The following is a 24192-nucleotide window of genomic DNA, read 5'->3' on the forward strand; positions in this document are numbered from 1 at the left end:
TCAATAGGATGCAAGGGGAAAAGAGCAGGATATGCAGGTTTTGGGTACTGGGTGAGGTGATACTTACAAGGTGAGCTTGAGTTTGGTCATTTGGTCAGCCAGCGAGGTCTCTGGACAGTGGGCCAAGGATCCGGTTACTGGGACAGCAGGTTCAAGAGATCTGGTCACTGGGACAGCTGGGCTCTCTTGGATGGGAACAGCTGGGCAAGGTCTGGTCACTGTGGACAGCGGGATGGGTCAGCTGCCTTTCCTCTTGTCTCCCTCGATAATTGGGTATGGCTGGATCTGGATCAGCAGCCTCTGGATCTGGTTGTTGAGATTTTGAATATCTGAGTGATGGGATGTATCTCTGCTTTCCTGGCTCTTGGGGTCTGGTTTTCAGTGGCTTGCCCCTAGAGTTTCCCTGTCTCCTGCTCTTATAGGCAATGTGACATCAGAGAATTTTACAATCTCAGCGGAAGTACTATGGACTTACCCCTCAACTGGGATAGGTCAGGCTACTGGAGTTCCTGCGTCCCTCTGGGCAGAGGAACTGACATCATTTTATGTGTGTGATTTAATTACTTCCTTTGTCTCCCAAAAGTCACTTTTAACAAAAATAAGTTATGGAGCAAAACTTCAAATCCATCCTAGTCACCAGCATAAGAAACAGATATGCAGATTCCATATTTTATCGGGAATTGGATAGTCCGATTGCCAAATCTGTGTGATGTTGCATCGCCCTTTGGCACAATTTCATCATTTTTAGGAGAAACATAAAATTTAAAATTCTGGAAATGGCTACACATATGCCTACAACTATTTTGCATATTTTCACCAAGTTTTCTATTGGTATCATTTATACTTCACCCAGAAATGCATTTTTCCTGCCATTCCATTTCCCCAGGTGATAGTAACATATGCTTAGTCTCTTTAAGTTTGTTTATAATTCACATAAAATGCTGGCATAATATAACATTACTGCTGATTCAGGGCATTGAGAGAAATGTCTTAATATAAAAAGTCCTTTAAAGTCCATGGGCTAGATTAGTCACAAGTGTGGGTGGTCTTTCCAACCCCCACAGCCAAACTGTCTTCCCTTGGGTCAGTTTGAACAAAGGGTTTCCATGACGTCCTTTGAAGACAGGCAGTTGGGCTGGGGAGAAGTGTCAAAGGAAATCACACCTCTTGGTGAAAATGCTAGTTCCCCTTAGGTCCTTTGTTCCTTTTGGTAAGGATGCCGGCCAGTTTGATGAGGCTGCGAACTCCCACACTTTGGCCCTTTCATGTGCCCACGGGGGCTGGTTCGCTTGTGGAGGTAATTCTTTTCCCCATTGAAGGCAGGGCAGGGTGCCTTTGAAGTAAGTGCCTGCCAAACCTGTTCTGCTGATTTCCAAGTTTATTTTTTCTTTCGTTTGGGAATAAGTATAATGGACATTTTAGGTTGTCATGTCACTGCAAACCCCCCCCCACATATACAATACTGTTTCTGTGCAAGCAATACTGTCATTTGTCATCTTGCGTTTAAACCGCATTTCCCTGATTTTCAGAAGCATAAATTCACAAGTGTGTTTATTTCAGTAAATTTTGAGTTTACCAATGCTTTTTTTTATCACACAGTTACTTATTAATTCACCTTCTGGAGTGCTTTTACAGATAAGGCAAGTTTCTGGACACAGAGAGATATACTGCCAAGCATTTCTTTGAAATTGACATGAGAAAAAGGGAATACTGCATTATTTCTTTCATTTACTGTAGTTTGTGCATGATGGTTTTTAAAAAAGGAAAACACAAGCCGTGTTTAAATGGAAAACTGAATTCTTTGCCTTTCAAGTAATTTCCCAGTACATCAGCTATCCTGGAATTTTTTTTCGTCACATCTTTGTACTCAGCAGAAGTAAAAGCATGCCGGGGTGGGTTTTCATGAAGGGCACAACTTTGTGATGTTTTAAAATGAACTCAAGAGCAAATTGCCAAGCCATCTTGGATATCATGTGTGCAGCTTTAGTATTCAGAAAACAGAACAGCAAATGTGGTGCCGTCCTGCATGCAGGTAATTTTCAGATGATTTGAAATGGAGGTAAAAGAAGGCAGAGCACTTCTTTTGGTGCATTCTTGTGTTTTGAGCTCGCCACATATATGCACCATGGAAAGACAAGCACTGTCGTTTTTCCGCATTATTTCCATGCGTTTTTTGTTTGAGGGGATTTTCCGCAAGGGCCTTAAATGTACCCCACAGAATACCCCCCTGCTCTCTCGTGACTTTTTTGTTGAGGGAGAGTGGGGCAGAGTGGGGTTAATTCAACAGAATTCTCCTTCATCAGGGCGCATCACTCCAGGATTCTCTCCCATCTTTGAGTTGTTGGGTATGGAGCAGCACTCTCTTTCATTCATTTCCTTTCCAGGTCCATGGGGAGGTCCTCACCAGGATAGGAGGTAATGGAGTTAATCATTTAATAGAAGATATATTAAAAAAAATGGTTTTAGGATTTTTAAATGACAGCCTTCCCGGAAGATTTACAACAGCGGAATAATGATTACAGTTACGAATTTTTCTTATCTCTTCCTCATATTTTGGCAAGAACATCAAACAAATTACTCAACAGGGCAAAGACACTATTTGACTTTCAAAACGTTGTTTTTCATTTTCACAATAACACTAGAGAAACGTACTCCCTGTTATATAGATATACCTTTGAACCTAATACTTCCCTATGCTTTTTCTTTTCCTTTCTTCTCATTCTTCTGATGGGTCCTCTGTTTGATTTTCCTTTGGCTCATCAATCAGCTGTAGAGTGTGTCTGGGGTGACAACTTTTTAACTGATTGATGTGGGCCCATTTCTCTTCTGACAGCTCTCCTTTGGTGATGGAGACCCTGTAGGGCCAGGCCTGGGATGGTGACCTCCTCTCCACTTTTGAACTTCAACTGCTTTCTTCAGGATTGCCAAGGCCCTTAGGGTTACCCTCCAGTTGGGACCAGGCTTGACAATTAATGAGATCCAAATTAATTGCAAATCGGTTGAGAATGTTACTGCCTAAGTAGAAGGCAGAGGGAACACCTCGCACGACCCAACAATTATGCTCTATGCTTTTAACAGAGATAGACATTTTTAGCATACAGCTGCTAAGCAGAAGATGTTTGGAATAGGGAATTTCCAGGCCCCATACCCACTGACAAACCGACTCAACAGTGGGAGTGGTCTGGTCTTTTGGGAGTTTCCTGGATAACGCTTCGCTGATGAAGCTTTCTTCACTATTCAGGCCTACTGTGGCAAGCACAGGCTCCTTCCCCTCAGTTAACTGAATAGGGAGGAACAGCTGTTCACCCATTTTCTGAATATCAGCCAAGCTTTGAGCTGGTTTTTCATCACTTTTTACTACAGGACTTGGATTTTCAAATTGGGAATCGGTATAAAATGTCAAGATATTTCCTTCCAGTGTGGAATGCCACTTGAAACTGGAAGGAAGGTTGATCTTCAGGAATGGAGAGGCGTTCCCATCACCAGTTTGTTGTCCAACAGTAATTACTGTAATGTCAGGTATTTGTTTTGAAAATGGAACTCAATTTGGTCAGATCGTTGTTCAACCATGTGGCATGTGCCATTTAAACTGACATAGTTGATATTTTGGGGGTCATTACGACCTGGACGCAAAGGGATACCGGGCACCGGTAATGACACCGGTGCCGGTAATCCCTTTACGCCCTATTCCGAGGTCCCTTTGCGGGTCCTCCCTTAACGCCTGGTTTTAACAGGCGTTATGGACAGGACCCGCAAAGGGATACCGGGGTCAATAATGGTACCTCAATTTGCGATACCGTTATTGCCGCCTTCCCGCTTCCCATTGAGCCCTCTGGGGCTCAAATGGGAATGGGGAATGGCTCTGGTGAATTTGGAATTACCGGTCCTGCCAACCTCAGACTGGACCGGTAATTACTCCCTTCACCAGACCGGAGTCGGATCGATTTGGAGGCAGCCATGGCGCTAATAGCGCCATGGCTGCCTCCAAACTCGGAATGAGGGCCATTGTTTTAATTTTATTGGCCGGTTAGCCTGAGTCCAGAGGATCTTGTTCACACATTCTATCAGAGGAGACAACCTCTGAGGGAGGTAATTTCCTAATATACGGGGGTGCCCTCTGGAGTGATGACTATGACCAGGTGTTTCACCACGTGTCACCCAATTTTATTTTTCCAGATCTGCAATCCCATTGGCGGGAATTTAATTCCTGTCGAAATTCTGGAGTTGTCCAGGAAGAGGGGTGAGAGGGATATGCTATCTCTCCCCCTTCCTGAATTTAGCTGCTCAAAGGCCCTTTTGGACAGAAGAGTGGCTTGGGATCCAGTGTCCACCAGTGCTAAAAATGCGCATTTCCCTTGCACTCGGAGGGGGGTATAGACCCTAGATTCTTTCTCCTCCAAGGGGCAAAGGAAATGGGCATTTTGGGCAAGCTGGGCGGTTAGTTTCTTTATTTTGGACTCCAACACAGTGGGGTTTTGGACAGTTTTCTGTGTCGGGAACCTGTAAAAAAAAAAATTGGCATCCTGAAAATGCAGGATTTCGGAATCCCCTTTTTCCCTTAGCTCTGTGCTGTCCCCTTTTACATGGAGACAGTCACTAGAACCAGTTTGCTGGGAGGATCCCTCAGTGGTCGTTATGTTCTCTGGATGACAATTCTGGGGTTCAGGGATGGGCGATCCTAAATCAATCCCCACACTTACCCAGTCTGGATTGTGGTCTTTTGGGACCCATTTTTCTTTGGGAGGAATTCCCCAGTCCTTGAAGGAGAATACCTTCTTCCGAGAATCCTCCAAGGATTCTTCCTATTCAAACTGGAGGATACTGACTTCCTCCACAAAATGGGGTTTTTTGGTCTCTTTGTTTCTCCTACCCACCCTCTATTCCCTGGGTTGCAGGTTTTCAGGGGCAGGAGATTTAAGTTCCCATTCCGGGGTGTCTGGGGCTTTTCACAAGTGAGGAAGGAGGCTTCCTTTAGGGCTTTGAATCCCCCTTCCTCCCATGCCTCCTCCTCTGGAACCGATTGGTTGTCGGGGTTCTCTTCTCGTCATTGTTCCAAAGTGCCAGACCCTTGGTTAGAGTTATTCTGAGCCGCCATGTTCATCTGAGGGTTCTACTGAGCCCTCAACATGTGACTCAGATCTTGAGTTAGGTTCTGGACCTGGCGCTCCAGTTGGGACACCCGCTATAGGCTGGTACGGGGGTTTTGAATCAACTCTAGCTTGCTCTCAGGAAGGGTAACTATCCCTTCTCCTGGAGTAACCTGGGTACTGGGGGTTTCCCTGGTAGCCCTCCAGCCTTGGCGTCCCCTCTCCCGGATTTGGTGGTCTGGACTCCTGAAAGCAGGGAGAGTAAGGAGGATGGTCCTGGAAGTTGGGGTTTTGAGGGTAACAAAGGAAAAAACTTAAACCAGGATTTGAAAGATTAATGCCCTCCTCAGGGAAGTTAGGAGGGAAGTTTCCTGGGGTGGTACTCACCTGTTTGGATCCCCCCTTGGGCCGGGGGAGTCCACACGTACCCCAAGATGTGTCTGTTTCCCTTATACCTATGGCTGATGTAATTGCCAGAGTTAGGGGGCACATTTGTGGGGTACCCTTCCCGCCTCCCACCTGTTTGTGATTGACCAGAGGGTCTCCTTTGCCTCTGATTTGGTTGGTTTTGGGAAGGTGTATTTTTAGGCCCCCCCCCCATTTCTAGGTCCAAAATGGGGGCAACCTTCAGCTCCGCCCCCTTGGCAGCAGCGGGGGTGTTGGTTGGTTTGGGGCTTTTGGTTGGATTTTTGTTTTCTACAGGTTTTTGGACCTCGTAGATCCGGGTAGCTTGCTCTATTACCCAGTCCAGCATCCTGTCATCATGAAAATCCCTTACCAACTGGGTCATCATGTACTTTGGGAGTTCACACAGCTGCTCCTAGGCTGCTCAGAACGTATTTCAGGTCACGCACCATCTGCTACCCAACCAGATCAAGCTAGAGGTTTTCACTCACTGGAACCACACCACCTATATGCTTAAGTACCTTTGTGAAGAATGTCGTCCCATTATTGACTTCAAGATGGCACCCAAGCCAGCTAAGTCATTAGGTGGCATTACTCAGTCAGTGGGCCACTGACAACTGATTTGCTTTGGGTGCAAGGTGCTAAGGGCATTTGAGGAGGTAAAAGCAAGTGTGAGCTGTGAGGAAGTGACACTCAATTAAATTCTGCCAGTGGAGAAACGCCTGGAAAATTTCCAGTGTGGGGACCTGGGGCGTGTAAGATGATGCTGTAGAGTGAAAGCAACATGGGACACTGTGCTTGCAAAAAGCTCACGTACTTGTGGGCTGACCCATGCATCTGGGCAATCAAGAACCTTGACTTTGACCTTCTGGCCATTTTTCTTGACCCACATTTCTGGGCTCGTGTGACAGCACTTTTTTAGGGTCATCAGCCTGATGCAATAACTTGCAGGTACACAATCATTTTGGTGACCATCATAAAGGATGCTTTCAACGAGACAGAGATGAGCCCACTCCCACCTTACTGAAGCAAGGTGCAGCATAGGGTGGTGCCCCACATGCAGGTGGTTGTGACCTCTGTTATGATTGCTGCCTTTCCAGCATGTGCCTCTTCACTGAAGCGTGCAATATGCAAGGGCATGGTCCTAGGCCTTTGTCCCTTTGGTGGCGTAGGAGCAGGACAAAGGCTCTAAGTGTATTCTACGGGAGCCTTTGCAGTCCTGGAAATAGAAGAAAGTAGTGTGGCCAATACCTTCACCTGTTGGGTGGGGGTGAAGGTACTTGCATCCCCAGCAAATGTTCAATCAGAGCATGTTTTCAGTGCTTCTGGGAGGACAATTATAGACAATCATAGATAGGAAAACATATTTGTCCACCACAAGTGTAAAGAGGCTTACGTTTTGAAAAATGAACCACAAAATGATACCCCAAAGTGTATCTCTCCCATTTAGCCCTTTCACAATGATGACCTCAAATGAAGATCTGTAATATTGATGGTGGCTGGCCAGTGGTCGTGAATTATTACTCATAATGATAAATGACTTGCTTCTGGTTATTTATGTCTCTGCCTTGAGTCTAAGTATGTCTTCTGCATCTCTTATAACAATGTGGATGAACATGTGTGATTTCATAAAAACTGCATAGATCAATCACTTGTGTCAGCTGTTTGTATGTACAGCCACAAAAGCATGCCTTCCTCAATAGTCTCAGGTGTGTGTGTGTCACGTGGCAGTTCAAGCTCCTTATCACTGGCAGAGCAGCGGCACCACTGACAGCCCTGTGTTATTTGTGGGCGCCTTGCCACTCTAAATGCCTGACAAAGTGCATGTAGGAGGATGGGTCTCCAAGTGGACTCTGCATTGCAAGCTTAATAAACCGAGTTTATAACTACTATTTCTGAGTCTGCTGTCACCAAGGTCACTCAACATTCTCTTGTGGTGGTGCCTGACTCTGCGAGCGGATGGGAAGAAAACATTTGGTCAGTCAGGGTGTGACTTGCGGAGCATGAGAAAGAGAGAGTGGAAGACCAGATGTGAGTGAGAAAGAAAGTATGAGAGAGTGTAAGAGGGAGAGACATTCAGATAACACTCATCTTTTCGGTTCCATGTAATAATGTTGCCACAAAAATATCGCCATGCAAAAATATCACCGAAAAATTGCCGTTTTTTGTGGCGAAATTATTGCATGGGACATGCGGGGGACACCCCCGCAACCCCCACATTTATTTTTAGTTTTTTTGTTTTTAAAATTTTTTTTGTGTTTTTTGCCCCTGTCCCCATATATATGGTCACACATATAATATCGCCACAACCTTTTCCTGGCGATATTATTTACGGCGACCATTTATATGGGGATAATATTACCTGATACCATTTTTTCTGGGTTTCCATGCATGCTTTCAAGGACATTCAACAGGTCCTTCCAGTAGGGCCCCAACACCATCCCTTGCCCCATTATTGCCACCTCTGCCTCCCAGTCAACTCTGCCAGAGGGGAGAAAAAAACAGTCAGACAATCACTGTGGGACTTGGGAGAGAGTGAGAGAAACAGAGTGTGTGAAAGAGAGAATACTTCCTCAAGGTCACCTAACAGGATCTTCAGGCACGGCCTGATTCAGCCAGGGGGGAGAAAAACATAGTTGCTTAGTAAGAGTGGGAAACAGTATCTGTGGAACCAGATAATGCATAACATTTTTGGGGCATGCAAGGTTGCCACCTTCTAGATCCCTCAACAGGCTCTTCTGGTGGGTCCCCAACACATCTCTTGATGCACCATCACTGTCTCTCAATCCCAGTCAGGACCAAGTGAAGATGCATGGGGGCTCATTGGGCCACTTTCTAAATTATGTGTGGGGGTCCTGTTGCCTACACTGGGGAAATCTGTCTGCAGCAGCTCTTTGATGCACATGTTATAATGGAAATGTCTCCAAATTCAAACTCCAATGTGTGATTTCTCTGTTTTAACATTGAGGGTACGTAAGATGAGCCCGACCTTCAACCTACGGCTAATCAATTCATGAGGCAAGTTAATATGGCTAAGTTACCGCGCTTGAGCCAATCTTTGAATACATGAAAAAGTCGACATGTATAATAGCAAAAAAAGTATGGGAGGTGGAAAGAAGGTGAGAGATATGATGGTGACATGGTGGTGTTAAACTTCGAGGGTGGGTAACCTGCCAACCCTCTGTAAAAGTGGGGTGGAAGTCCCTTCTGGATACGCAAAGAGGACATGCTAGAGGAAATCCCACACCAAGAAAATGGAAGTGTCCAATAATTTGACAAAGACCTGGTTTATTTAACAAAACCCATATAAAACAGGGACAGCATGAACATTGAGCAAATCTCTGTGACTCTCGACTCATTCCATCCTTAACAGTAGTTTGAAAGTGGATATGGCATCACAATTGACGTTTCATCCTAGAAAACCCATGGTCGGAAGGAATTGGTTAAGGGAATCAACTAGATATACATTCCATGTGGGGTAGTACATTCATTGGCTGCACGCTGTCTGGTGTCTCCTACTGAGACTGCCTAATAAAATGATACAAGTGAAAACATATCATCATAGTGTGATGTAGTTGGCTGTTTCAACATTGATGGATACGTGTTAAAGGTGGGTAGGGATTGATCAGTGCTGCCTTTCTCAGCCTTGGCACCTTGGAATGTTACCAGCACATGGAAGATAATGGGGTTGGTGAGAACGGCACCAAGGTGCTACTTTTCCCAATACGGTTACCAATTCTGATTTTCTAGGCCACATGGCAGGATGTTTAGCTTTCAACATTGCACTACCTTGTATCTTTTGTCCAGAGAACTGGATGGGAACGAAGGTCTTAGTCTGTCTGTCTGTCTTAGAATCTAATGAAAATACATTATCCTCCAGCTGCAGATCACATGTGTTGGGACCACATTTTGGATCATTATGCACAGCATTTATGAGGATTTTAGCCCATATTAATGTGGGTGTCTTTACCTGTCTTGGCCTCTAGAGACTTGTTCGAGCTACTTTCTTCTCAACATTATGTCTTAGTTAATGGGAACCTGACCTTCCAACATTATTTATTTCTTTATTTAGTCTGAAAGAAATGTGTCTCACGCCTGGGAACTATTATCATCTGTTAAGTTGAGTGCGGACCCAGACCTTTCTTCCCCTGGTGGCCTTGGCAAGGCCTATACCCCTATTGTATGAGCTCAGATGTGGCTTTTCTACTAATTCAGCGAACCAGCTAACTTTGCAGCTCTGAGGTTTCTTAGTGTCTCCCATTTACCCAAACGTGGCTGTGCCATCCATTTTGTTTTACATGGCCACTCGTTTTAGTTGCATTCAGCATTAATCAAGCTTTATGCATTCTTCTGTGTCTTGTGTTTCAGAATATATGTGAAGCATGCAAGTATATTCTTTGTGTCTAAGTGCAGTTTGACCTATTGTTCGTGTATCTTTGTGGTGGACGCGTATATGTGTTGTGTCTAATGCACCTATGTGTGTCAGTGTTCAGCAGTGACGTCATTTGCTGTCAACATCTTGATCACAACATGTTCATATTCTCCATAGCTTGCAGATTCAGCTCTTCTGCAACTCTTCCGGGGTAGGGTAGGTAGTCTCTTACACCTGCGGTATGGGGGCGGGGAGGAGTCTGATGCTATAAGTGATGTGCATCTTCTGTTTCTGTAGCATCGAGACAGGGGAGGGGCCGACATAATGAATGACACATTCATCTGCCGGTCTTCATTCCCCCCTCCCCCAGGTGACTCCTCAACTACACTTCTCAGAGGACCCTCCCAGTTGTTGGGTACCTTGGGGATCCATTTCCCGGTTGCCCCCCTCAGGTCACCTAAATTCTTTATGTTTTCGTCCACGCTCCAGGTCATATAGCAGCACTCTCCATCAGGTTTGTGTCACTGTCCCACGTAATTGCAAGGGTCTTGGGGATAACAGAATTCTGTACTTTGGGGAATGATGGGGCTCTCTTTTAGGTGAAACAGGAGTAAATCACCAGTATTTTGATCCCTACTGACTTTTGGGAAGTCTTTTTACATTGATTTATGGCTATTCTCAGGACACAGAATCCAAACAACATTAATGCAGCTATGAGCACTTTCAGTACATTAGCCATTCAGGAGAGTATCCAGTATAATAGATATGCAAGCCAATCTACGTCTTGCCCACTGCTTTTGCTTCCTCCTCCATCTTCGCGTGCAGGTCTGTTAACAGTGTTATAGCTTCTGTAAGGGTCCCATTTTCTTCATATTGGGGGGTGGTATGTAGGTACAGCAGGACGGCCCTTTTTATGTGAATGCGCCCCTCCATGTGTCACAGCCTGCCGTGCTGGGCTTAGCCTGTTTGGCAAACAGCTTAGGCTTACCTCATCCTTATGGCACAGGTGCCGGGTTCCCGTGGTGCTTGAGGGAACGTTCTGCTTATGATTTCTCTGCGTTCGCTCTCTCGCGTCGGGTAGGATCCACTGTTGCCATGGATACCTGATGTGAGTTTCCTACGCAACACTGAGGAACTTCCGACTGCATATATAAGAGAACGCTTCCGGGTATCGGTGCTTCTTATTGAAGTTACACTGGTATCCTCTAGCTGTTCCTTCCTGTACAGCTATTGCTATTCATCCACTATTTGCTTTTCCTAATTTTGGACTTCTTTGTCAACTCGAGGTATTGCTTCTTTGCCGTCCCGCAGCTTTGTTTCCTCACCGTCCTGCGGCTTTGATTTCCTTGCCGCCCCTGCGGCTTTGCTTCCTGGACGCCCTGCGGCTTTGATTTCCTCGCCACCCCTATGGTACACAGACATTTTGGATCCCAGGCCGCTTGGCAGCATTGTTTCCTTGGTGCCCCACGGCTTTGATTCCTCACTCCGCGCGGGAAAACACAGACATTTCTGCTCCCTCGCTGCCCCGCAGCATTGCTTCCTATCATGCCGCCTGCAATAACTCTACTCTGCCTAACAATTCTTCAGCAGCAACCAGCCTCCCTATTGCCATCCCGCAGCAACTTACTTTCAGCATGATTCCCATCCAACGGCAAACAGTCTGTCTGCTAGAGACTGTCCTGCAGCAAAACTGGTTCTCTTTCCATACTTCACCAAAAGAATACTTGCTATCCCTGCAAAAAGACCTCAGCATTCTGACCTCGGACTGTCTCATCGGATTGGATTGTAGACCCCTTTGGCTTTGCATTTACCTGGATTTTCACTTTCTTTTGTTTTGTGTTTCTGTGAACTTGATTTAGAGACTCCTCACAGGAAAAGATGCTTTGCTGTGATGTGAAGATTCGTTAGAGCGTCCTCTGTCCATTCGGGTAGGTCCTATCTAACCTTCCCTTTTTTATTTTATCCCTACGCTCTCCTGGATGTTTCTCTTGCTGGTTTCCTATCTCTCCAATAGTGAAGTCTCCATCCTCTGCCCTCAGTAACACCAAAGATAGAACAGTCTTATCTGACATAGGAGAAAGGAAATAGCATATAACTATCAGGTTAGTTCAATTACTATCACTTGGATATATTATCTCATTATTTCCAGCTACTTATCTTCCTTCTTTCTCCTTTACAGCTTGGTGCTTACCAGGTGGTACACTGCTCTTTTACTCTAATTACTGTCCTATCTGTACAGCTAACAGATACGGGGGGTGGGTAGAGGACAAGGTTGCCCTGTAATCAGGAGACCCCACTGAAGGGGTTCAAGAAAGAAACTAGAGCATTATCCTATCTCCTGTCCATGAGTATTCTTCCACGGTAGCATTGTAACACCATGGCTATTATTAGGACGAGGACATACCTATTTTGAAGAGTCATGAGCCTCAGGGCTCTGAGCTCCTCCTTTATTGCTTTAAAACTTTTCACTGTTGAGTTAAGGGGGCATGGCCTGAGCTCATGGCGTGAGGCTGCGTACGCTCTGAGCTCCCGCCGAGATCCTGAAATAATCCTGCACAAATGAGAAATAAAGCTGATTTAAGCCGAAACAAGAACACCGCTAGAGGCGGGAACGTTTCCCCGACCCCGGAGCGAGGAAGTTTGGAAAACCGGTAAAGGACAACTGAAGGAGGAGATGCCGAAGAGGACCCCCCTGCGACTCCAAGATGGCGCCCTGGCAGTGAGAGAGGAGCTACTGTGGCAGGCGGAGGCGCGGAACAGAGCAGGGAACCCAGCTGCAGAGACACCACGGCGGCTGGAGGCAAGGTCACACGTCGGACCTAGTGAAGTGATCATCGGGTCGCCTTACACCTGATGACAGGCCCAGGACCAAAGAAGAAGCGGAGAAGGGGGGCGCGGAACCGGTCCGTGCGTGAGATACCAAGGAGACCAGCCAGTGCATGACGGGCCGACAGAGAAGCAAGGTGACCGGAGGAAGCAGGACGGGGGAACACTCATACGACTGCGCCAACACCTCAGCGGGTAGGCTGGAGCCTGCAAGAGGCACAGCGGGACGTAAGGAAGGAGCGCGGGTTAACCATTGGATGGTGACGTGCGCGCGGGCTGCTGCAAACCAGCCTAGTAACACCAAGATACCGCGAGCGGACGCGAGACAGAGTAGGCTGCCCACAGAATACGCCGAGCCAGGAGACACGAGGAAGGACTGCAACACTGCAACGACTGGAGCAGAACGGCCCTCACTGGACCAGCAGAGGGCGAATCAAGTTACAGGAGGGGGCCCGAAATGCAGAGACTGCGAGACAACAACAGCACCACACTGGCTCCACCTGCTCTTCCTACACCTGCGTACTTCATTCGCATGGTGCCCTCACTTGACTGTGCTCTGCAAATTGTGGTATCCTAGGGCTTTTTCTCCCCTCGCAGGATTCTCAAACTTAGGTGGCCTCTCCACTGGGTATCTAATACGTTTTTACTGTGTTCACTGTGCTCTGCAAATTGTGGTATCCTAGGGCTTTTTCTCCCCTCGCAGGATTCTCAAACTTAGGTGGCCTCTCCACTGGGTATCTAATACGTTTTTACTGTGTTTACTGCTGTTCTAAATTGTGTTAAAGGGGTAGTCCAGCTAAAAGTTTTATTTAAGAAATAGATAGGCAACATTAAAAAAAAAAATACTAGCACTTTTTTTTTAAAACTTCCTATGTAAAATTTGGAGCTATTCAAGCTCAAAATTTGTAAAAGCAAGCACATGGGCGCATCCATTTTGTGAAATGGATGCCCGCCTGTGCTGGCCTTTGCTTTTGCTGCACTAATGAAGGAAAAGCCAGCCAGCTGTAGTAAACAAAAGCTACCGCTGGGTGGCTTTTCCTTCATTGGTGCTGTACGCGGAGGACGGGGACCGGAGACCAGAGCAGGAAAGCTGCAGCTGAATCTTGGTAAGTGCTATTTATTTTTTTAAAAAAATAAGCACTAGCTCCGTGGGGAGCCTGAGAGCCCCAAATGGGAAATCAGATTTAGGCAGAAACACTGCAGCATTTAGCATTTCCCATTTGGGGCTCTCCGGCCCCCCGTGGGGAGCCCGAGAGCCCCAAATGGGAAATCAGCTGTAGGCAGAAACACCGCGGCATGTAAACACAACCGCGTTGTGTTTCTGCCTGCCTTGGCTTTCACTCTGGGTCTCCGGTGCTCCCGCACCGGAGACCCAAAGTGATAGCCACAGCAGGCAGAAACACAACGCGGTTGTGTTTGAAAACGCTGCAGTTTTTCGTTCCGAGTTTCTCAGGCTCCTCCGAGCCGGAGGAGCCTGAGAAACTTGGAAAGAAAAACCGCAGCGTTTTCAAACACAATAACGTTGTATTTATGTGTGCGGTAGCTTCAAAAGCGACTGCAAACATAAATACGTTTTTAATGCTGCGGTTTTATTTCTAAGTTTTCCAGGCTCCTCCAGCCCGGAAAACTTAGAAAAAAAAGCAGCTAGTGCTTATTTAAAAAAATAAAAAAATAGCACTTACCGAGATTCAGCTGCAGCTTTCCTGCTCTGGTCTCCGGTCCCCGTCCTCCACGTAAAGCACCAATGAAGGAAAAGCCACCCAGCGGTAGCTTTTGTTTACTACAGCTGGCTGGCTTTTCCTTCATTAGTGCCGCAAAAGCAAAAGCCAGCACAGGCGGGCATCCATTTCACAAAATGGATGCGCCCATGTGCTTGCTTTTGCGAATTTTGAGCTTGAATAGCTTTACATAGGAAGTTTTAAAAAAAAAAGTGCTAGTATTTTTTTTTTATGTTGCCTATCTATTTTTTAAATAAATTGTTTAGCTGGACTACCTCTTTAACTAGGGCTGCTGCTCACTCCCTGTCCCCTGCTCTCGTCTGCCCCCCCTCCTATTCCATGGTGCTCTCTATCTCTCCTATCTTCTCTAACTGCTTCTCCATTGACTATCCTGCTCTCCTCACTAAATCTGGTAGGAAAAAGTTTAAAAAGGACATCCTGGTCTCTAACCCAGGCCTCCCTATCGCAGACACCTACACCAGTGCCTCCTCCAAGGAAACTCTCACTGACATCCTCTTCTTCGTGCCTTCTCCTGACCTATGGACCCTTCATATGGTCTCTGTGCTCTCTCCTTTCTCCTCTTCTCCCATTAATGGTGGCACCCGTTGGGATGTCCTCTTGGCCTCCTTCCACTCCTCTAAGGCCATCATTAATGTATACACTAATGGGACCGTCTTGGTCCAAGGCCCTCAGGCCAACCTCCACCTCTTTGATAGACGCTTCCCACGCCTCATCAACTTCCTTTTATCTCCTGCCGTCCCGCCTCCTCTGTCCTCAGCTACCCTGCCTCCATCCTCCCTCCCTGCCCCCTCTTGTGCTCCTTCTTCACTTCCGCAGGGCGTACCTTTGATCTGACCCCTCCCCGGAAGTCCTTCAAGGATGGCAACCTTCTCCACATTGCCACTCTTAACTCTCGCTCTGCCGTCAAACATTCCTCTGACATCTGTCGCCTTCTTGAGGAACTGGACCTTGACGTCCTTGGTCTCACTGAGACATGGTTCACGGCCAGCTCTATCACCAGCCTTGACACACTCCTACCTGACGGTTACAAGATCCTCTCTGTGCCCAGGCCCAACCGTGCTGGGGGGGTGTGGCCCTTATCTTCCCTGAGTGGATTCCTGCCACTGTCATTCCAACGCAGACGTACTTCTCTTTTGCATGCCTTGTCTACCGACTCTCTCACTCTCCTAGCCATTCCCTTACAGTGGCTACTATCTATCGTCCTCCTGGTCAAATGTCCTCCTTCCTCTCTGAGTGGGCAGACCTCTCCTCCTCACTCCTGTCCTCAACCACTCAACTCCTCTTTCTTGGAGACTTCAACATCCACTTGGATGCCTCCTGTCCCCCCTCTGGACTTTTTCGCGACCTGTGCGACTCCCTCTCTCTCTCTATTCTCCCGTCTGGGCCGACTCATTCTGCAGGGCACACTCTTGATGCCCTGATCTCTTCTGACCTTCCCCTCTCTGTCCCTCTCTCCACTACTCTCTCCTGGAGTGATCACTTTCTCCTATCCTCCTACCTCACCCTCCCTACCCCACAGGCAAATCCACTTCCAAAGTTGCCACCCACCTTCCCGGTCCTCCGACCCATGAAGCGCGTGTCAGTTGAGGCTTTCGCTGCCACCTTCTCGCCACCACCTTCCGTTCGGCTGACTCCCACCCTGACACAGCCCTCTCCACGCTCCACTCTGCTATATCTGATACTCTTGATATCCTTCCCCTGTCATGAGAATCCGCCTGAAGCCCAAAGCCAAATGTAACTCCTGGTATGACTCGGATCTCGTCACCCTAAAACGCAAGTACAGGGTGGCAGAGAGGAAATGGCGTGCTTCATGTTCATCCTCTGACAAACTGGCCTGCCGCCTGCTCCAAAGGCAATACCGGCTCTCCGTTCTCACGAAGAAGAGAGCCCTTATCCAAGCCCGCATCTCTGCAGCATCTAACAATTCGGCCAAACTCTTTAAAGTCTGCAAGGAGCTGGCCAACCCTGCTGCAGTCTCTACCTCTCCTGTCCCCTCCCAGGCCGTCTCCACGGCACTGGCCTCTCACTTCATCTCTAAAACTCAGGACATCCTGTCCTCACTCTCCTCCTATCACCTCCCTCTCTTCCCTGCACTTCCTCTGGCCCTTCTGCAGCCACCCCTCCTCCCTCCTTCTCTGCCTTTCCCCTTTTCTCTGCTGACGAGGTTTCCAGACAAGTCCGATCTATGAAAGTCTCGTCAAAACAGGTTCACCGCTGTTCCTCCAAAACTATCAAGGACCACATCGACTCCCTGGCTCCAGCCCTGGCTGACATTTGCAACCACTACTTTGCCTCTGGAGTCTTCCCATCCCCCCTTAAGCACTCCCTTGTGCACCCTCTTCTCAAGAAACCCTCTTCCGACCCCTCCTGCCCGGCTAACTATCATCCAATCTCCATCACTCCCTTCCTGGGCAAGCTCCTGGAGAAACTGCCCATCTCCCAGCTTAATCTCCATGCTGAATCTGTTGGTAGTCTCCATGACCATCAGTCTGGCACCGGAGCTGCCAGAAGCACGGAAACTGCTCTCCTGAACATCCGTGAGGATCTGCTCTCAAACCTTGATCCAACACTCCGTGTGTTCTCATTTTGCTCGATCTCTCTTCTGCCTTTGATACTGTCAACCATGCCACCCTGCTCAACCGTCTCCGCGATAACCTGGGTAACACTGGTCAGGCTCTGGCGTGGCTGACCTCTTTCCTCTCCAATCAACCCTCCCAGGTCCAACTGGGGTCCTTTCTCTCTGACATCTTTTTCTCTACCTGTGGTGTCCCCCAGGGATCTAACCTCTCTCCCTGGCTGTTCAACCAGTATCTGGCACTCCTTGCCCACCGCATCGCCGCTCTCTGCCCCAACTTTCAGTGCTATGCGGATGATACCCAGCTCATTTTCAGGCTACCCTCGGCCACCTCCTCTCTGTCCCTCATCTCTGACTGTGAAGCAAGACGACACGGAGCAACAACAGGTTCGATCCCCGGGTCCGCGCTTAGAAACCTTTGGGTGTTTAAGCGCGTTATAAATACGTAACTAAGAAAAAAAAAAACCACACAATTACGCAACTAAGAAAAACAAAAAAGACAATTCCTGTAACAGCGCCTCGATGCCTGCGGGCTGTGTGAGCGCTTTATAAATGTGAAATAAATAAATAAATAAACTGTCTGTCTGCTATCCAGGAATGGTGTGCCACCAATGACCTCTGCCTTAATGCCAGTAAGACTGAGATTCTACTCATCGGCACACCCACTCCCTCCTTCCCTGCAGCTCTCTGGCCGGCCTCTCTTGGCCCTCTTCCTGCTCCTACCTGCAAAGCAAAAAACCTCGGGGTCACCTTCGACTCCACACTCTCCTTCTCTCCTCACATAGCTGGCATCTCTAAGAAGTCACACTACCAGTTGCACCTTCTCAGAGGTATTCTTCCTTTCCTCTCCTTCCCCCAGAAGCTCACTGTCTCCCGAGCCCTGGTTCTCTCGAAACTGGACTACTGTAACAGCCTCTATCTAAATCTGCCTGCCTCTACACTCCGCCCTCTGCAACTTATCCAGAACAGGACTGAGAGACTTGTCCTTGGCCTCAAGCCCAGGGACCGTATCTCTCCAGGACTGAAATCTCTACACTGGCTCCCAGTGGCTGCGAGGATTAAGTTTAAAACCCTCTGCATTGTCCACAAGGCCTTCTGGGAACTGGGGCCTAAATACCTTCAAATCCCTCTTCCTAAATATCTTCCTTCTCGAGCTCTTCGCTCATCCGCCTCCAACTCCCTCAGGGTCAGCCGCTTCTCCAAGCAACGAGTTGGGGGTAGATCTCTCTCCGTGGCAGGGGCCTCCCTCTGGAACAGCCTTCCTGCCTCCCTTAAACTTGAGGAGAACCATCTCCGGTTCCGGAAGCACCTCAAAACCTTCCTCTTTGCTTCTGCGTTCTCTCCCCCTCTCCCCTGCTAATTCTTGACTGAAACTGCACTGAATCTGCAACTGGGCCACTCTCACCAATCTCGGTCCTTGGCCCAGCCACTCTCCACTTGCACTGGCAACCCCTGCACTGCGGGACTGTTCTCTGTATCACTACAGCCCCCTTCCCAGCACTTGTTCTGCACTTACCTTGCACTTGCCACTAGCTGGCCATTTTATGTATTATTATTCTACTTGCCCTGTATTGCACTTTCCCCCCTCCCTTTCCCCTTGCACTTTTCCCTTCCCTCTACCCATGCACTTGCACGATCTGAATGACACCTGGCCTAGTAGGACCGTTGTCTGTCTTCCCTTTGTTCCCCCTCCCTGCCTCGTCGCGCCTTGAAATACTTGTGTATAGGCGCGTTACAAATGCCATATCATATCATATCATAAAGGCACGGCACGAACTGGTGGGAAGTTAAGCACCCCCAGAGACACTAATTGGCCCAGGAAGGTGCATCAAGGCCAGCAACACTGAGGTACCCATGAGCTAATAGCGGCGCAGCGGTGGGCAAGACACAAGCAGCACTGGTAAACATGGTGCGACCCGGCACTGCAGGGCTGAGGCTCCCGGACCACTGGCCAGAAGCAAGAAAGCACGGGTCCAAGACACTCAAGCAAGTAACCCGGCAGCAAGGTGAAATTAGAGCTGGTGCTCCCGCATACGGGGGAAGTGGCAGCGCTATCTAGCTGCGCAACCAAAGCCTGGAAGGGCGGAGTGCTGGGGGCTCACGGTAACGCTGACCAAGGTGGAGAAAAGGTGAACCAAGGCATGCAACGTGCTACCACTAACGATGCAATAGCAGCACTACTAGGCACAGGATATAAGCAGTGCTGGCAAAACATGCCACAACACCAAACGAAGAGTAGTAACCCCCACAACTTGCAACCAAGCATGAAGAGAACATAAATACAAAGACACATGAATTGTAGCCTGCCAGAGGGTGTGTTTAACAGATCTGAGGGACCCTCACACGGGAGGGACAGCAACGCAAACCAGGGTACGCCACAGACAGGCTGCACAGGCAAGGAGTCGACCCATGATAGCAAAGATACTGAGCTTTCGCGACAGAAAGACTATTTTGAAATTCTCCAGAGAAGGAGGGGAGATCTGTTGAGACAATGCCAGCGTAGCTGTATACCCGGACTACACACCCACAGTGCAAAGGGCAAGGAACGTATTTGTGCCAATCAAGTTTAAACTCAGGAAACTGAATCTCAAGTACATGCTAATGTATCCGGCCAGGTTCAAGGTGCTCTACAAAGGACAGGCTATTTTCCTGGAGACGCCAGCGGCGGCCACAATGTGGCTTGAACACAACAACCTGGACGATGGCCAAGAGGCACACACATGAAACAGTTGGTCCAAGGGGAAAATGGGGTGCGGGTGGGACTCGCCAGCAGCAAACTTGAACGTGAGTGACACTGAACAATGAAACATTTTGTATCATCAAACGGCGGGAGCAGGACCGGACTCTCGAACAGACACACCCCATGAACTGGTAGGCGTTGATCAGTTACTGATGCACCACAGCACGCACGCTGAAGCCCGGATGGGCCAAGCAGATGCGGGGGCACTCGAGCGTCATGGTTGGAAAGTGGCAGCTGAGCGCAGTTTTTTAGTTTGAGTTTGGTTTGGAAGTTGCTACGGTTGGAACCCTACACAGAGCAAGGTATGTGTCAAGAAACGTGTGAATGTGTTTTTACACAGTGGGGCAGGAACCGGGGCCACCCGGGGAATGAAGCAATCAGTGAAGTGGGGGAGAGCAACTAGAGACCAAAGGGGGCAGGAGGGCGGGGAGGACCCAACACATTGAAATGGCCAATGAAATCAGAGTGATACCATGGAATGATCGAGGTCTGGGAACATATATGCGTAGGAATCGGGTGAAATCCTTCATTAACAGGAAGAGGGTGGTGATTGCATTGTTGCAGGAGACCCACCTGACTAGGAAAACTATGGCCGCAGTAACAGAACACTGGGATGGGCAGTGCTACGGTGCCCCCTACTCCAAATACGTCAGAGGGGTGCTCATCTGGATAAGCCTGGCAATTCCATTGAAGCTATTGAATTTGGAGACAGACCCGGAAGGCAGGTACCTAATAGTAAGGGGATGCATTGAGCAGGTGGAGGTCTGTATAATAAACTCATACTTCCCCAAACATGGGATTCCAAAACACCTAGACACACTGGGGGCCAAAATAGCCCAATGCTGAAAGAGCTTCTGCATATGGGAAGGGGACCTCAATTGTGTCAGGGATTGGGAGCTGGACAGGTTGAAACCAACAGCAACTAAAACGATGCCGCATCAGGGGCACTAAACACATTAGTAGAAGCCTTAGATCTGGTAGATGTGTGGAGGGAGCTGAATCCCACAGACAAGGGTTACTCTTACTACTCAGCATCACACTCCCTGCACACGAGAATTGACTACTTATTTGTGGCCAAGGGGCACCAAACACAAATAGAATCGGCGCAGTACCTAGGTATGTCAATATCAGACCACTCACCACTGCTGATCAATTCAAAAGCACAGGGGCCTAGACCGCCCATACCGCAATGGCGCATGGCCCCAGACTCCCTAACAGATCCGGCCTTTACGGAAGAGCTGCAAGATAAAATAGAAGAATACGTAGAAAAGAACATAGGTAGTGTTGAAAGATGGGGCACAATCTGGGAAGCAATGAAGGTAGTGGTGAGGGGCGAGGCTATCGTGGGAGCGGGGAGCATACGGAGAACACTGAGAGACAAACTTGAGAAAAAGGAGGAGGAGATAAAACACAAAGAGTCCATTACAAGGGGGATGAGGGAAGAGGAGGTGGAACTAGCAAAGATACAAGGGGATTGCCAAGACTCATGGGGAAGGCTTGCTAAATTCGATTACTCTGTGAAAACCGCGAGAGCACACGACGAGGGCGACAAACCAGGCAGACTGTTGGCGTGGCTGTGTAGGAGACAGCACCCACGATCTCAGACCATGGAGATCAAAGACACAACGGGCACAACACATAAAACGCAGCAGGAAATCAATGACATTTTCTGAGAATTATACTCCCGCTTATACAGTCACGACCACCAGGTGCCGCAAATTGACATACAAAACACACTGGATGAAATAGGCCTTCCCAAAATAGATCAGGCACAACAGGAATCCTTAGAGGCCGAAATAACAGCGGAAGATAATACAGAGGCAATACGATCACTCGCCTCCAGTAAAACACCGGGAAGCGATGGACTCCCCCCCAGAGTTCTATAAAACATACGAGACATCCCTCACACCGGTACAGCTTGAAGTTTTCCGGGAGGCATACACCAACGGGGAATTGCCGGAGTCCTTGAGGGAGACCCTAGTTATACTAATACCTAAACCCGGGAAACCAATGCACGATTGTGATTTGCATCGCCCACTAGCAATGCTGAACTATGACATCAAAATCTTAACCACCATTTTGGCCAAGCGCCTGAACAGGATAATGGCCAGCTTGATACATAGTGACCCAAACGGCTTTATACCAGGACGCAGCACAGCGCTGAACTTACGCAGACTACAACACATACTTGAGCAAACAGCGGCATCCCAAGAGCAGTATGCTATACTCTCCCTGGATGCCACAAAGGCGTTTGACTTGATATTTTGGGAATGGCTGGTGGCGACACTGTGGGAATTTGGATTTGGGGAAGGATTCATCCGATGGGTGCAAATATTATACACAAACCCAAAGGCCAGGGTTAAAACAGGGAGGTTGGTGTCAGCAATCTGGGATATCAAGAGTGGGATGAGACAAGGTTGCCCACTATCCCCAATGTTGTACGTGCTGGGACTCGAGCCCATAGCAATATACCTTAGGGAGCAACACCTGGATGCTGGCATCTGGGTTGGAGGAAGGGGACACCCGCTGTCGCTTTACACGGATGACATGCTGCTGTACGTGAGAGATCCGCACCTGAACGTACCAGTGATCCTCGACATACTTGACAACTACGTGAAAGTGTCAGGGATCCACTTCAGCAAAACCAAATCCTGCATATTTCTGTTGGCGGGGCTGAAAGGGAAGAAAGTTGATGAACCACCTGCGGTAGGACTCAATTGGGAGGTGGACACGTTTAAGTACCTGGGGGTGAACATCAGACACACGCCGGAGCAAATGCACGAACACAACACAGCAAAAGTGGTGCAGGGTTTGAGGAAGTCAATGAAGTTCTGGCTGAAGTTGCCAATATCACTGTTAGGTAGTGTAGCCATCACCAAAATGATTATTTTCCCACGTTTCCTGTACTTCTTCAATAACGTGCACTGCTATGTAAGGGCATTCTTTTTCCGCTCCTTGGAAGGGTTGCTCCGAGACTTCTTGTGGGGCAACAATTGCCACAGACTTCCATTGGCAATTTTGTATTTACCGTGCGACAAGGGCGGGGTGAAACTGCCAGACCTTGAAAGGTACTACCTGGCAGCGCAGCTCAGCCATGTAATTAAATGGCTAGCAGACGAATCCACCTCAGAAACAGACCTACTACAACACCTAGTGGCTCCCATCAAACTGAAAGAAATACTGTGGGTAAAGCAGGAGGCCCTGAAACACACTCCACTAATGATAACACTGGCCAGGAAGGTCTGGAGGAGAGCGCACAACCTACTGAAACTGGCAAAACCCAACTCACAGGAGGTGCCGATAGCGGCTGACACATGCAAAGACAACAGAGACATGGCAGTAGTAAGAAAATGGGAAGGGATGGGAATATACACATGGGATGATGTGTAAGAAGATGGGGTCTTTCAGGAATTCGATTCATTGCAACAAAGAGAGGGGCTGCCGGGCAGCCAATTCCTCTGGTACCGCAGACTCCAGGAAACAGCCAAAGAAAGATGGGAGCGCTGGCCAGAGGAACCACAGGCGAGTCCATTACTGACCCTGATGTATAATTTGAATGACGGCTGGAGGTCGACATCTAGGCTGTACTGTATGCTGATAGACACACCCAACCCCAAGGGCACACTACTGAAAGAACACTGGGAGAGAGACCTAGGTGCAAACATAACGGAGAAAGAATGGGAGAGAATACTGGGCTTCCCTAAGGCTGTATCAAGGAACCAGCACTTCAAATTAATACAATTGAACGTGCTGTATCACACATACATGACCCGACACAGACTAGCTATGTTTAAAATGGAAGCAAGCTCTCAATGCCCATGGTGCAGGGGCGAGGATGCGGACATGCTACACATGTTCTGGGGGTGTGTACGTGTACAAAGTTTCTGGGAACACATTGAGCGAGCGGGCAGGGAGGCTGGAATACGGAGGTATGAGTGGTCAATGAAGGAATGTCTGCTTGGTGCCTATCCCCGGATCAGTAAATACAAATATGTGGTTAGGTTCATGGACCTGGCATGCATACTAGCCAAAAGAACCATCCCCATGTCCTGGAAAGCAGTTGCCGGGCCGCAATACGAAAAGTGGCGCAAGGAATTTGAGAGGTGGGCCAAGGCGGAGACCAAGGTGTGGGTGGAGGGGGCGAACAGGTCGGAAGCAGATGGTACGGACAAATGTGTGGCATGGAAAGTGATGCTCTGGGACATGTTCCACCCGTCCGACGATAAGCCCCACAAATGCACCAACTAAGACAAGGGAACACCCGGGATGTGCCCAATGAATCAATCCCGACAACAAGTGTCATTCCCTAATTGGGATATGAGTAACGGAAGCCAAAGCCCCAGACATCAAAGCGCTTGCCCCAACGGAGGTCATACGTAACACAAGCATGTGTAGGAAGTTGTTTTTTAATGGTTGTTTATTGTTGTTGATTAAATGTAGGCATGTGA

General features: G+C 48.3%; 1 protein-coding gene across 1 annotated transcript in view; it reads left to right on the forward strand.

Moving 5' to 3' along the window:
* Positions 1–24192, forward strand: part of CNKSR3 (CNKSR family member 3) — a 1181575-nt gene that overhangs the window by 617781 nt on the left and 539602 nt on the right. Inside the window, exon 15 of the mRNA XM_069607750.1 lies at positions 229–255. Within this exon, the coding sequence (XP_069463851.1) occupies positions 229–255 (27 nt within the window). The remainder of the gene's footprint in view (positions 1–228; positions 256–24192) is intronic.

This window comes from Ambystoma mexicanum, chromosome 4q (genome assembly GCF_040938575.1).
Source record: "Ambystoma mexicanum isolate Mex_15411 chromosome 4q, UKY_AmexF1_1, whole genome shotgun sequence".
NCBI classification, from domain to species: Eukaryota; Metazoa; Chordata; class Amphibia; order Caudata; family Ambystomatidae; genus Ambystoma; species Ambystoma mexicanum.